At 34.5% G+C, this 15479-nt stretch overlaps 1 protein-coding gene across 1 annotated transcript in view; it reads left to right on the top strand.

Moving 5' to 3' along the window:
- LOC149420852 (ATP-binding cassette sub-family G member 4-like) overlaps positions 1 to 13494 on the top strand; it is a 90797-nt gene extending 77303 nt beyond the window's left edge. Inside the window, exons 3-10 of the mRNA XM_089635579.1 lie at positions 2253 to 2370; positions 2797 to 2986; positions 3121 to 3266; positions 3471 to 3709; positions 3960 to 4288; positions 6209 to 6377; positions 8700 to 8956; positions 10572 to 13494. Of these exons, the coding sequence (XP_089491705.1) occupies positions 2253 to 2370; positions 2797 to 2986; positions 3121 to 3266; positions 3471 to 3709; positions 3960 to 4288; positions 6209 to 6377; positions 8700 to 8956; positions 10572 to 10991 (1868 nt within the window). The 3' untranslated portion in view covers positions 10992 to 13494. The remainder of the gene's footprint in view (positions 1 to 2252; positions 2371 to 2796; positions 2987 to 3120; positions 3267 to 3470; positions 3710 to 3959; positions 4289 to 6208; positions 6378 to 8699; positions 8957 to 10571) is intronic.
- The last annotated feature ends 1985 nt before the right edge of the window (positions 13495 to 15479 follow it).

Genomic DNA, 15479 nt, shown 5'->3' with positions numbered 1-15479 from the left:
GTAGCAATCATATTCACACAAAGATGAAATGAAAAACGGTTGAGTTTAAAAAGGACTCACGGCCTCACGCTCGGTCAATTAAAATATTTCGATCATCAAAATGCGTTAATTACAATATTCTTGACTTGTTGACTGTCTGAGACATCGATATTTGGTCGATGGTGTGAGTAAATAGAGTTGCCCGGCGGTGAGTTCCTTTGAAAGGTGCTAAATATTTTGGTGCGCTATATTAATATTGTTTATTTAAAGGTTCACAAAATATTTATGGTCAAAAGTTTTTTAAAATTGTGATGTTTGGACAAGAAATTTGGACGCTCAGCTACAGATAATACTAATGTCGCGTCCTGGGAACTTTACAACTTCAGGTCACTCCAAAAATTAAGATAAGAGATTAGTGTCGGAAAATCATGATAATTTGCGCTTTTTACATTTAAAAAATAAACTACTAATTTTTATAATTTTGAAAACACCAAATTAATTTTGAACTTCTACTTTTTGAAAACGTTGAACTATATATTGAGGAATATGTATATAAATAACAAAATCCGAGAAAATTGTTAATAATAAACAAGGAGAATAATAAAGCAGCTGGCTGTAGGCTAAGCTAAAGCTATCCCTATAGTGGATTTCCCACAGGGTCTTACTTGGTACATCAAAGATTATTTACTCAGTTAATAATCACTTGGATCACACGTTTCTTTTGGCAAACATCAACAATTGTTTTGAGATGTTAAACAATTATTATTACCGACAGTATTTATGACCTTTAAATTATTGATACGTTGTTGCTCTTGTAATTAAAATCTCAGGATTATGTCAATGTGAACCTGTCGATTCTTGTCGAGACAAGGTCTTTTATGAAATGCATGGAAAAATATTTATTGTACCTTCTGCAATATTTTCACAAATAATTTAATGACGCGTAGAGATAATTTGTATGGGCATTACAAAATGCCATATCCTCAACAGATAATGGCCAACAACTAACAATCATATCAAAGCAGCGTACAAATTATATAGTTGAGTCAATACCTTTTATTGCCTAACTATAAACACTATTAGACAAATATTTGTTCAGTTTAATGGCTCATTATTAAAATTTGAATGCAGGTTTGGACGGATAGGAAAACCCATCAGTACGTGGTTGGTCAGTGTGACCGTTTTTTGCAAACATCTCCTTTGATCTAAGAGTCATAATTTCGATAAGCATAACTCTATACTAATTTTACTAATAAGTTGTTTATTTATAAAGGATAAATGCTCTTTAAAACTATTATAAATATGCGGACAAAGGGCGTATGCATCAGATGGTTCCATGGCACCTCAGGACAGTGGCAATTTAACACCCACAAGCAAAAAAGGCATATAAACCTAACCTAACGTAACTTATTTAACCCAGTTTTTCATCTCTCTTCGTGACTTTATATCACTGAGTTTCCCAATTACCAAATCAGATTTAACTTAGCGGCACTTTTAAAAGGTGATATTTATCTACAAGAGGTTTCTTTTGCCCTACAAAATTGATCAATTTAATCAATGTCGTCGACTGACATGTATTATTAACAAAGTTATTTTTGTGGTCGTAATAAAATATAAGATGTAAACAAATAATATTATTTATAAGATAATACATAGTTATGTTATTGGTTACCACGAAAATGTCACTAACACGACGAAATCAAGGCGATTTCATCAGGTCTACTAATGTTGTACTGCTGTACTAATGTCGAGTGTGTTAATCTCAGGAATTACATTTATTTTGCACAACTGTGTCGTGTGACACGCGCAACAAAATGTAATATGTAAAATATGGTCTTAATTTTGGGCAACTGTTTCAAGGAACGTAAAACAGAAGGGAAACGGAATTTTAACTATAGCACTCATAAAATCAAACGATTGCTAACTAAGAAATATCAAATTCAATGTTTTCAGAAACAAAATTTGGATGTGTATCCCTAAAATTTGGAACTCATCAAAAATATCGATTACAGTCCTTACGAAGAAAGTGCCGAAGGCGAAAATTATTGCCAAATATAACTATAATAAATTCGGCACTGTTTTGATTCCAGAGTAAAACAAGTAACTACGTTAAAAAGTGATCTCTAGATATGTTTGTCATTCTAAAAATAAAAAAAATCTCTTCGATGGTGACATATACGAGTAATTTTAACAATGAAGTTACTAATTTGTAAAATCTGATAGAACGACCCTCAAAATCAATGAAAATTGAACATTATATTTTTTTGTTGCAGCGTCCAAAATAATCCTTCGCAGTATCAGTGGAATATTCAGATCCGGGAAACTAACAGCCATCCTTGGTCCGTCAGGAGCTGGAAAATCAACCCTCCTGAATATATTAGCTGGATACAAGTTAGTACAAGATAAAATAAACTAAATTACACAGCGTACATTGTGATGTCCGCGCCTGTTGGTCGCAATCTTTGCATCTCGCAACATATGCAAATAAATCTCGCATTGACATGTTAGAATCTTTTTTCTTCTTTCTTTCGCACTCAAATTCTGAAAACTCCATTCTGAAATGGTAATAAAATTTTAATCTACCTGTTATTGACTAGTTTAATAATATTTGCTACTTTGTAAAAGAATTCTATTTACTTATATCAAGTTATAATAAGGAAATAAACGTTAATGTTGCTTTGAAATAGCCATGCTCTATATTGAGACTCCTTGATTAATTGGTACGTCGATAAATTTATATAAATAGAGTCTTAAAAATGCTAATATGTGTTTTGGTAATAAGTTTGGTAGTAAAGGTGATTTTTTTCTTCCCAACAGATGTTTGAGCGCTACAGGGCAGATTTGCACCAATGGCAAGCCGAGAGATATCCGCCAATTCCGCAAGCTGAGCAGGTACATAATGCAGGAGGATTTGCTGCAGCCACGCATCACGGTGCATGAGGCCATGATGATAGCGGCTGACCTCAAGCTGGGGGATGACCTCACGAAAGAAAAGAAGCTTGTCGTGGTAAGTTGACTCTTTACCAATGACAAAGTGTCTTAGAATCATCACAAGTAGTTTTCTCTTCAACTCCAAGTTTTCATTTGCTACATGTTACCCAACTGATGTAATTTAATGTAATAACGTTTTTTCATGTTTAGGTGAGCGAAATTTTGGACATGCTGAGATTAAACAAAGCACAGCACACGACCACCACGCGACTTTCTGGCGGAGAGAGAAAACGACTCTCCATAGCTTTAGAACTTGTCAACAATCCACCAGTCATCTTTTTAGACGAACCTACCACGTAAGTAAAACTGCTCACTGCTACTTCAACACATTCTTGTTTTTTACGTAATGTCCCACACAAATGCTGTCTCATTTTAACGTTCTTATGTGGCGTATTTGGAATTAGTCATGGATTTCGGAGTGATGGAGTTCAACTTTATTTATATCTGGCCTTCCCTCCTTCCTCCTATATAGTTTAAGAATGATATTCTAATTATTCCAGAGGTCTGGATGATCTGTCATCATCCCAATGCATTTCCCTGCTGAAGCAGATAGCCGAGGGCGGACGCACAGTGATCTGTTCTATTCACACCCCGTCCGCGCGCCTTTTCTCCATGTTCGACCACGTGTACATTGTGGCGGCGGGCCAGTGCGTGTACCAGGGCTTCGGAGGACACATCGTGTCCTTCCTCAAGGGCATAGGTCTGCCATGCCCGAGACATTATAACCCAGCAGACTTTGGTAAGAGCAATCTAAGTCACATCAAGAGTTCCACAAGGACTAGAGATGGGGCCAGTTTTGTTTATTTTTCAATAAAGCATAATACTTTCACCTATTTACGAGTACCTAACCTTTCTTCAAACGTTAACAATGGAATTGTATAAAACCGAATATCTAAAAATATCGCACTTCAAATTGGCACTAAGATCTAGTGCGTTATAAACAAAGCCATTCGTTCAATTATAATCACTCTAAGATTTTTTTATTTCAGCAATTGAAGTATCGAGTGGAGAATACGGAGACTTCAACGAGAAGATGGTAGCTGCCGTGGAAAATGGACGCCTCGAGTGCTGGGAGCCTAGCGAAGAGGACCTGCAACCCAATACCCCAGACTCCCTAACCCCGCCCCTCCTTAAAAGCATCAGTCCACCTCTGGACCAGATCAAAATCCGGTCTTCCTCTTTTCCCTCGGACTCGCTGCTGGAGTTGGAACCGGAGCCAGCCAGCGTTAGAACACACCAGTATAAATACAGGAGCTCCGCTTGGACGCAGTTCAGGATACTGTTCTATAGGATGATGCTGCAGACGTGGAGAGATGCAGTAAGTCAATGTTTACCTTAAACCTTAAGTTCTACATGAAATACCTCCTAAATTCTAACCGCCAATCCCCTGTCCCCTCCCGTGCGCAATCTACAGTGCGCCTACTGTTGAGTAAGGCATAATTATATCAGGTCTGGAGAGACCTACGAAATAAACTCTTGTCTCTGATAGATACCACTCTCTCAACGGGCGGGTTGCGATCTTTAGGACATATATGCCAGTTAGAAATAGTGTTTTTCTAACCATATTTATTCATGACATTGAATAACTTAGAGTAGTAGGTATGATACTATAATTAACCCTTAACCCGGAGTCTCTTGTCTCTCCTTTTTTGCGCACGACTAACTCGTATAAATTACTTTTAATGTTCAATAAATAATTATTTTTCAATGGCATGTAAATTATAGTACTATTCTATAAAGACAATTGTACTATTGTGTAATGCAGTGATGCAAAAACATTTTTATTTTTAATATGTTCGCGGGCCGCAGGGGAACCTACATGATTAACTTTACAGTCGGTGGCGTCGCTAGTGTAGATTTTAAGTGATTTAAAATATATTTGCATATATATTTTTTTTATAAGTTGCAATTGCAAAGTTTGTACATGATGTATAGTTTCACAGACCTCCTCACTAGACATTTCTGTTCTGAGGCGGCCTGTAGTTTTTAAACTTTTACATTTAGTTTTAAGTAAAGTTGTCTTTACATCGTCTTCATAATGTTTGTAAGTTGAATATCAATTAGTTCTCTCAGCCATCTTTTTGCTTTTGTTTAAAATATATTAATTTACGTTAATTTTTTTGTTTGATCTGGTAGAGCATTGTATAATTTCGCAGCATGGGATTTAATATTTTCGATCCAAAAGATTTGTTCAAACTAGGAGTAACCAGTATATTTAGACTAACTGCTCTTGTTGAGTACCATTTTATGTTGGGCAGTGGAGTTTTAGATTTTTTTAAATAATTTTTAATAAAAAAAATTGAATTAAGTTTTTGTACATTGTAGACTTGGAAGTTTTTAAATATTTCTTTTGTAGGAGTTCTAACCGGAACTTTTAAAGTTTTCTTTAGTACTGCTTTTTGGGCCACGTTGAGCTGCTTTTTTAATGTCGTTTATGTTGAGGATATTACGGATGTTTCTAAGTAAGAATATGTACCTGGTGAGTTTTTTTGTAATTTCATCAATGAGCGAGTTCCGTCGGAGAATTTCATCGATTTCGATTCCATTTCCATGCTTTTGGAGTGTGTTATAGTGGTACAGAGGCGTACACACATTCGAAGTGTCCGGAGCTAGTACCTACCAACATTTTGACTAGGTACCTACTTACCTAAAATATCGAATTTCGTAATAACTTTATAATCTCAAAGTTCAAACCAATAAATGCTGTCGATTTTTAATTGTTTTCAAGGAACACGAAAAAAAGTGTTTGTAATTGTGGACGACTTATTCGAAATATCAAAGACAAATGTGATTATTATTATAGTAATAATCTTTCGTATTTTGTGAATCAGAACGAAAACCGTTAAATATTTTGATAATAGCTCTCGGAAATGCTAAAGAAATATCGAAACTCACTCCCGGTAGGTACTTCAGTTAAGAAACAACATTTGGTCGGCTTTAAAACGAGACTCATTTAGAATATTAATATTACAGCTCGCATAAAGAAAGCGCCGAAGGCGACATTTTTTCTTAGCCCCAAAATCGGACCAATAAAAAAGCTGTTGATTTTTATTTAGCCAACTGGGCGGCACGAAAAGGCTCGTGGGCCGCGGGTTATGCATCACTGGTGTAAACTAAGATGCGCATGATAAAAAAAATCTTAAACAATTTAGTACAGTACCTATGTAATTTTATTTTTTTTAATTATATAAAAAAAATATGAAAATTTTGTAATACAAGTATATTATTTTCTTTGCAGGCTTACTTATGGCTGAAGTTGTCCCTCCACATATTTCTAGGACTAATAATAGGCTTCCTTTTCCTGCAAATGGGGGACGATGGATCCAAAACGCTCTTCAACTTTGGTTTCTGCTACACCTCCATCATCGTATTAATGTTCGTCCCCATGTTGCCAGTCTTATTATCATGTAAGTATTGATACATTCGTTGTTCACATTTCCCTGCTGCCTTATAAGAACCGACAGCATTGACACGTTAAAGGCCAAATTTGGCAATTATTTGTGAGTTAACGTTAATTATTTAAAAATATATATTTTGCAGTTCCTACTATGAAACGAAAAATATACACTATTCAAAAAGTTTTGATGATCTTAAATTTAAATTACAAACGGCCGATATCCGTTGAAACACAAATTTGTTGTTTGTAAATGTAAAATTTTGACCCAAATAGGCTTTTTGACGATGCTCTATTTTTTATGTAAAACTTCATTACATATAGTAGGTTAGATTATTTTTTTAATAATTATCAAAAACTCATAAAAAATTGAATTGTAATGACCTATATTTTATTATTTAAAACACAAATAAATTAAGTAGCTCACATCCCTAATAGATTATTTGCTATAGATTCTGATTTTAAAATAAGAATTATTCGGTTTTGTCAAGTATTTTGTCATCAAATCCACATTTAAAGACGGGTTGTTTCAGAGAATTTGAACAATTCTTCAAATTTTAAAGTTAATTTTCAAGTTCTGTTATTATTTCAGTTCAGTCAAGTAACTGACCTATAATGGTATAAGAACAGAACTTGAATAGGATATTCACAGAACTCGTAAATGAAAGTTGAAATTTGATGAATTGTTGAAATTCTGTGAAATTTTCCGCCTGTAGTTTTGTATGCAAAATGGCCACGAATCCATTTATCTTAATAGGTTAAGCAAATATAATTGAGAAATTAAAATATGGAAATCAATAGAAAAGAGTTCTTACTTATAAATACATTTTTTTACGGTAAACATCAATGCAGCAGAATTAAATTTTAGTTTTTTTATAAATTTATAACATAGATTGAATTTCAGGTTATGTCATACTTTAAAAAAAATTTGGCCGACCAAAATTAGAATTAGAGAGCTGGCTAATTTGTGGATTCACCTTTTTGTTAAACCACTATGGCATCTTCATATCATGTATCCGGAGGCGAAGTTTAGTATCTATAAGTCACTTCGTTTCTGAATGGTGGTCTTTCTCCTGGGCGATACCGAGGGTACTTCCATCAATCTTACCTAAAATTATTGGAGATAAGTCATCTTTACAGATTGTAAAATTGATCCTATCTACTCAAATACTAAGAAAAAAAAGAGTCTATAACTTATATTACTATAATGTGGGTTAAAATAACGTATAGTCTATGCATTCATGCGTTAATTTAATTATTTTATGAAAATACGCTTTTTGCAAGTTATGCTTTAAAATATTAAGACAAATCAATTGTGTGCACCCATACATGCTCAACATGAATATGAATAGATAGTTTTGTCCGTATAAAAACTCAATTCTTTCAAGAAAGGCATACAAATACAATATTGTAACCGTGATTCAATCCAATATTGTATTTGTATGCCTTTCTTGGAAGAATTGAGTTTTTATGCGAACAAAATTATTTATTCATATTCATATTGCGTCTGTATGGGTCAGAGATGTGCTTTATTTCAAATAAATCCATTTCAAATGGAAATGCAAAATGCAAAATGGGTATTTTCCATTTTGTATTTTAAATGCTTTTCTAAAAACCATTTTGCATTTTGCATTTTAAATGCATTTTCCATTTTAAATGCTTTTTTGCAACATTCTTCCTACTATCTCCACTCATCTTTTTCTCATAAGCCGCAAATATCAGTCGGTCCTCAACCTCGCTATGAGAGATAATTTACATTTGTCAAGTTGCTCCCTGGTAGTAGCCCTGGCAATTGAGTGATACCATTACAAAAAATACTGATTCAAATAGGTATTGAACATGGGGCCATGGCGCTGTAATATTAAATGTTAGATAGCAGTTTCTATGTTTTTACGTTGGCAACATTAGTCCCGCGCAAATTTTTTGTGGTTTCATAATCTGTAGTCGTGGTGTTTTTGGATTTACCATCATGTAATATGTTTGTTGTACATTGATGTCCATTATTAAATGACAAAATTGTTTAAAAATTCTATAATTATTTTAATTGTTTGACCTGAGAAACCATTTTGCATTTTCAATGTATTTTGAAAATAGGTATTTTGCATTTGAAATGCTTTACTAAAACCCATTTTGCATTATGCATTTTCAAATGGAAAAGTTTTGACCCATTTCCATTTTGCATTTCAAATGGTTTTGGGTACCCATTTTGCACATCTCTGGTATGGGTGCATACAAATTTTTTATCTTAATATGTCATGCCATATATGAACTCGTTGATTATAACTTTACTTCTGTTACGTTTACCTTTAATTAATTTATCTGACATTTTTTGCAGTCCCTTTCGAGGTACAGCTGCTAAAACGTGAATACTTCAACCGATGGTATGGTCTGAAGCCGTACTTCTTGGCCACCACACTTGCCCGCTTGCCCATCCAGCTGGTCATGTCCAGTATCTACCTTAGCATGACCTACCTCATCTCCGGGCAGCCCATGGAGATCAACCGCTTCGCCATGTTCTTCTCAGTGCTGTTCCTCATAGCGCTAATCTCCGAGTCAATGGCTATCGTCATCTCATCCACTTTCAATGTTGTGGTAAGATCTTTAATACTGTTCATTCTTCTTTAGTCATTTTCTAGTTGCGGAGGATCGTTACCCCATCTTCAATTTTCATGGAAAGAACAAGAAAACAATCTTTTTCTGCTTCCCCTGTCCTCCACAATGCCGGTGATCGTGAATTTCTCCAGCTTTGAGTTCTCATTTTGGCGAACAACATGTCTAAAGTATCTTAGGATACGCTTTAGGTAGACGGTTGATAAATGAGAGCCTATCATGGATTCCTAAGAAGGACAGGTTGTTTCGTGGGATTTGAACAATTCATCAAATTTCAATGTTAAAATACAAGTTCTATTATTATTTAATCATGGGTTGGTTGTTCCACAGCGAGAACTTGAATAGGACTCGCATAACTTGAATAGTAAGTTTGAAATTTGTCAAATTTTTCAAATTCTGTAAAACAACCTGTCCTAAGTTTTCCAGGATATTATTTACATAACCAGCATAATACAGTTTTCCCGTCGATCCAAAATTGGCATCAATGATGGGGTTTTTTTAATGGCAGAATCGTGGTTATGCTGGTCGATAAGGTGCTCAGAAGAATCTAATTGGCATAAAACCTAGAAATACCAGTTTTAGTGTTCACCTACCTAGGAGTCTACTGGTTTTGAGAAGGGGCATAAAAATTATTACTTGCACCAGGCGTCGTTTGACTCAGGCTGGCCCTGAACACTGATCAAATGACAAAAGAAAACTTTTGATGAAATGAATCGATAGCGGAAGTTCAAAACAATTCAGTTTATTATTTTAAAAATAATAGAAAATTATTCATTTGAATGCTTTTAAAAAACAAATATAGACAGTGGGTAGTAGTAGCTTCATCGATGCTAAATATGTCGAAATCTGAATTGATTTTGTTCAAAAGCAAGAGTACTATGTATGTATAACCATTGGGAACGTAGAAAAGAATGCTCTCCACTACCTCCGTGGTCGAGGGGTAACGCCCTCGACTAGCAAGCTGGAGAAATCCCACCTTGCGCAAGTAAATTATTTTTGATTAGTTTGTATCATATCACAAATTACTCATTTAAAATAATATAGTGTATTTGCAGCAGGTTCCAGAGTGGAAGATTCTCCCAATATCGCTCCGGTGTAAGACCACCATTCAGAATTGAAACGTTGCTTGAAATGGCTTTGGCCGTGTTTGGTGACCAAATCTGAATAGCCAGGTACTTCCCTACCTACCTCTTACTCATATCCTACCACTCCCCACTACCCTCAGCCTCACAACATACCTCAATTGGGGATGCCATAGTCTCACTGGCTCCAGATGGTTAGGAGCAGTTGGGACTCGGAAAACAAATGATTGCCGGGTTTTAAAACCATACATGAATCACTTTGAAGAAATGTGTACATCTCTTCTGACCCATATAAGGTTCTTTCTGACTATACCCAAAAAAAAGTCCAAAGATAGAGTCACGGGTACTAGCGATACTCCCTCATGTAGAGAAATCTCAGAAATTTCTTCTGAACTCTCTCCAATGTGAGGGAGTACATTACCTGGTGTTAAGTTCCTGAGTTCAAGTCCGAATACATAATGAAATGTATGAATAGATAAATAAAATAACTTTGAAATTATTTTTTCACCTTACAGAACAGCATATTCACCGGGCCCGCCCTCTCTGTCCCCCTGATGCTGCTGGCAGTGCGCGGCATCGGGTCGGGAGATCTGCCTGTCCCTCTGCACTGGCGACTGGCCATGGCCTGCTCGTACCTGCGCTACGGCCTCGAAGGGCTCGTCACCGCCATCTGGGGCACCGGCCGCCGGGACCTCTACTGTCCGAGAGAGGAGATCTACTGCGAATACAAGAGCCCCAAACAGTTCATCAAGATGATGGGCATGAAAGACGCCTCGTTCTCCTATGACCTATCAATGCTAGTTTTCTTTTTCATAGCTTTCAATGCTGCGGGATATTACTTACTGAGACAAAGGCTTTCACCTAATAGGACGTTCAAAGCTTTAAGCTATATCGGAAGATTTGTCAAGTCTCATCTGATTTCAGCTCCACATTGAATCGAATTCAGCTTTCACCGGGACACCACGGTGGCACAACCTGCTCTATGGAGGGTCCCTCATCTGGTGTCCGCTCGGTGTCACCACAATTCGGTTGTTCGCCCAACTGGTTGTGCCACCAAGGTGTGCAGGTGAAACAGGGCCCTAAGTGATTAATATATATCGTTGAAACACTGTCAACTTACATTATGGTAAGTAGGTAAATTTTAGTAGTTTACCAACCTAAAAAATATTTTTAAAAAGGAATCTACGATTAAGTTGTGACTACTAAATAAGTCTTAACTACTTTTAATACTTTTCATTTACAAAACGTATTGATCACACTGTAATATTTAAATAGAAAAGTTTGTACCATTGTATGTTACCATTTTTATTACCTATGTATAGAGACACATTCATAGCTTTAATTTTTATGAAATGTAGCATTAATTATTGAAAAAATAGCTTTAATTTTGTGTTTTCATAGCGTTTATAGCTTAATGTCAAGAAACGGAAGTCAGCAAGAGGGCAAAAACGATTAAATTAGCAAAATCCCTTGAAACATGTTTACTGTATTATTGATTGAAACTCAACATGGCACATGTTTCTACAGTATAGTGTCATGTTCGTTTTACGATCTGTCAATACAAGATTATAGCGACTAAAAATACTTTTTTATAATCGCTAAAAATACCATTTATCACTTTAATTCGCGAAAATATTATTAATGCTATGAATGGGTGTCTCTACCTATGTATAATAGCCATTCTCTATTCAATATGATTGTAGGAATAATAATAAAGACACGTATATCAGTGCCGGTCCTGAACCAAACAGCGCCTGGAGCGAGTAAAATTTTTATACCCCTTGTCAAAACCAGTAAACTTGTTTTTTTACGAAAAAAAGGCGATTTCTATCTAGTTTTCTTTTGGAAGTTTTCACATTCATTTTAGGATGTTTTCTCTGTTTGTTAATTGTTGGTATTATCAGCGCCTTACCAGTTCGGCGCCCGCAGCGGACTGCTGCAATTGTTCCTGCGTAGGGCCGGCCCAGACTTACTCAATGAATAATGCTGATTGTTAAACCTACTGAATACGATAGTTATAGTAGAGAATATTGAGAACATGGCGAATTTAAAATCGTTTGCAAATCAAATAGATAATGCATATTTAAAATTAATATATGTTAAATAGACTATTGTAACTTTTATATTTTTTATTCCATTGAGCAGTTGTTGGCTGTGTAAACGTTAAGCTGACTATTATTATGTCAAGAATGAAAACGGAAATAGTATCATAACAAGAATGTGTGTTGTGGATGGACTCCTGTGGCTAATGAAATGGTTTTCATTTCAAATCGTAGTTAATTTACAAAATTCCTTAGAGGTAATTGAAATTAATATGAGTGTTCTTATAATATTGTTCTAAATTGATCATTTACGTGTTTATAAATAATTAAAAAATGATCTGCCAGAAGTAATTAACCAAAAAGAGAAGGGTATGATTTGAGATTTTCACTGCCAAAAGTATTGTTTTTGGGGTATTATGCCGTGTTGCAATACCTCCTTCTTTAGCCAACGTTTCAGAGAACATTGCAGTGTCCATCATCAGAACAACCTACCACCAACCTTTCACCACAACCTTAGATATACATCTGCCCTGATGTTGGCTAAAGAAGGAGGTAGAGCAACACGGCATAATACCCCAAAAACAAATCACTATAAAAAAGAAAAGGGTTCGCAGATCAAATTTGAATACCGGTGTTGGGTGTTAGAAGTGATTTTTGTGATAAAATATTATAATATTTAAGTAGACAAAAGATAACGATGCAACGATTCTATAATTGTGAATATCGAACAAAATTTAAAAAAATACACTTCGTGATGGCTAAAAATAAATCCTTATTAAGCTGTAATTTTTTTCCATTTTGATAAATTGACGTTATTGATTAGTCAACAACAACTTACAAAAATAAAATACAACAGAAAAGTAAACAGAGCAATCAATGGCAAAATAAAAATTAGATATCCCATTTTGGGGAACACTTGATTTTTTTGGACCATAGAGATACTCAGTGATATGTTAAGGTTTTAGAATCTGTAATATAAATACAATATTATTTGGAATTATACTCGTAGGAGGCACCCTGTCTTGGTAGGTTCCTGTTTTTAGTTTGTTAATTATAAGGGTGATTTTAGATAGATAGATCTATGATCAAGGAAACCCATTCCCTTGTAATTATGTAATTAGTTGAGAAAATTTCTTATCCACTGGAGTGATTTTTTGGCATATTTTGCGAAAACATTTTTAAAGATAGCTTGTCATATTGTGCCATGTTTATAGAACCTAAAAATATGGGATACATGGCGAAATCTAGGTGGATTCATTGACTTTAAACCGCAGTAAGCAGTTTCATTGTTTTCTTATTAATATTTTGAGGAATTGTATTAATTAAATAATATGATAAATGAATATTATATGACACCAATCACTCCAGTGGTTTCTTCTGTATTAAAGAAAACCAATACCCGAACTATAAGATTATGAATAAAATATATGTATATGGTAAACCAGAAATACAATTTATGAAATGGAAAATTTGTTTTTTTCTCAAAGTGTACAATTTTTTTGATGTGAATACGACACAAGTTGACAAGTCTACGGTATATGACTTCTTTGGCAACTCTAACTGAGGAAGGAGAAGGGGAAAGCGGCAGGTTAGTTTCTAAGTTTTAATAACTAGTTGGTGTTGAAATGAAGGAAGACAGCAGATGACCGGCACTGTAGAAGATGATTCTTAAAGATGGCCAGGGGTTTAGCACGGACAATCGATAAAGCCCCATATTAATACGATATTGACTAAAATTCGTCATCTATGGTCAGTAGCGATATTTGCAAGCACGGTCAATGACTGATAAGAAATATTCCGACTGACGATAGTAGTATCAGAAAAGTGTTAACAGTCGAAATAGTCATATTTTTTTAAATAATGTCATTCGTTATGCAAAATTACTGGCTTGTTAATGAACGGAGTTGAACTAACAAAATTCTTGGAATTGAAAGAATTCATATTATACTCGGGGACTTGAACCTGTTTGGGCCAATGACGCTACTTTGGTTTGGGCTTTCAGAAACTAAATTGTTCAGGTAACAAGTTGTGAATAAAGACATCTGAGCCTCCACAATTTAGGGCAGCTATCTTAGAAGGCATTCTTTCGTGGCCGAAAAATGTTTATTTTTACGTTAACATTACTATCTCTGGTATATATTTTTTAAATTTATTTAATTTGTTTTATGTTAAAAAATAAAGTTCTATTAATTAAATAAACTAATTCTCCCTTTTTAGTATCAAAAAGTAAATGCGGACTGCCAATGCCTATTTAGGTTGGTGTTTCAATTCAAAATTGCCAATTTATGAATGCATGAAAATTAACGTTTTGGAATGTCGTTTCATAGATAACCTCCAGTGTTGTAGTGTATGTCGATTTATGATTTACACATTATCAATATCGGTCTAGGTGTCACCAGCACGACTGTGCTTGGGAAATTGGATTAAATCATCGGTAGTTACGCATATCGAACAGATATTTTAAAGTTATCGATTTCACTGTGCTAGACCATCAGGATCTACAAGGATTATAGCACAAATGACAGTGAAATATAATAAATATTATCATTATTTTGGGGTACAGAAAAACCAGGAAATAGTTAAAGAGCATAAAATATATAAGGACATATTTAAATGTTTCCACGTTTCTCCGAATATAATAAAACACCTAAGAAATTGCATTTCATCATTATTTATTCGCTTTATATCTCCCAATAAAAGAAATGCGTAATACATATTTATATTCCAACTGGTGTGATCATTGTACTCAACAATCAATACTCACTAATTATAATACAGTAAATCATGGTTTGGGAGGGATATAAACTATATTTTCATTAAAAAATTCTTATGGAATTCACTCTCAACATTACTGATAATTTTGGGTCGAAATTTGTTCGAAAAATGGTTGCGATTTTTGAAACATTTATCAAAACAAGATTCAAGCAATACTCTTTAAGACAAAGGGAAAGGATTAGACAATATTTCTGATTTAGAAATTGCTACCTGATTTTTAAAATTTTTGTCTTGAATGCAAGTTTCGATGTATAAACAAATGACAATTTTGTTCAAACACCGAGAATTAATGGAAATTTTCAGAAAAGTTCTACAGTTCCCAGGTCATAATAGTATGACCCAGGAACTATTATTAATTTAGTGAACTATTTATGTAAAATTATCAGGTAAAGTGGAAAAGGGATTAACGATTGAATGACGGAGAGAGAATTGTAAAATATTTATGTACTATTATTATGTAGGTAGGTATTATAAAAATTATCAATAAGGCAACCAGTAACAACTACGCACAGTACAGTTATTAATGGAATGGAAAATAATCACTAAGTAGGGTGTAAAATCCTCACTTCAATCAATTTAACCGATAACAGTACAATCTAACAGTTT

This window comes from Hesperophylax consimilis, chromosome 9, assembly GCF_061612785.1.
Source record: "Hesperophylax consimilis isolate HC1 chromosome 9, BYU_Hcon_1.0, whole genome shotgun sequence".
NCBI classification, from domain to species: Eukaryota; Metazoa; Arthropoda; class Insecta; order Trichoptera; family Limnephilidae; genus Hesperophylax; species Hesperophylax consimilis.
This window is presented reverse-complemented; position numbering and strand designations above follow the sequence as displayed.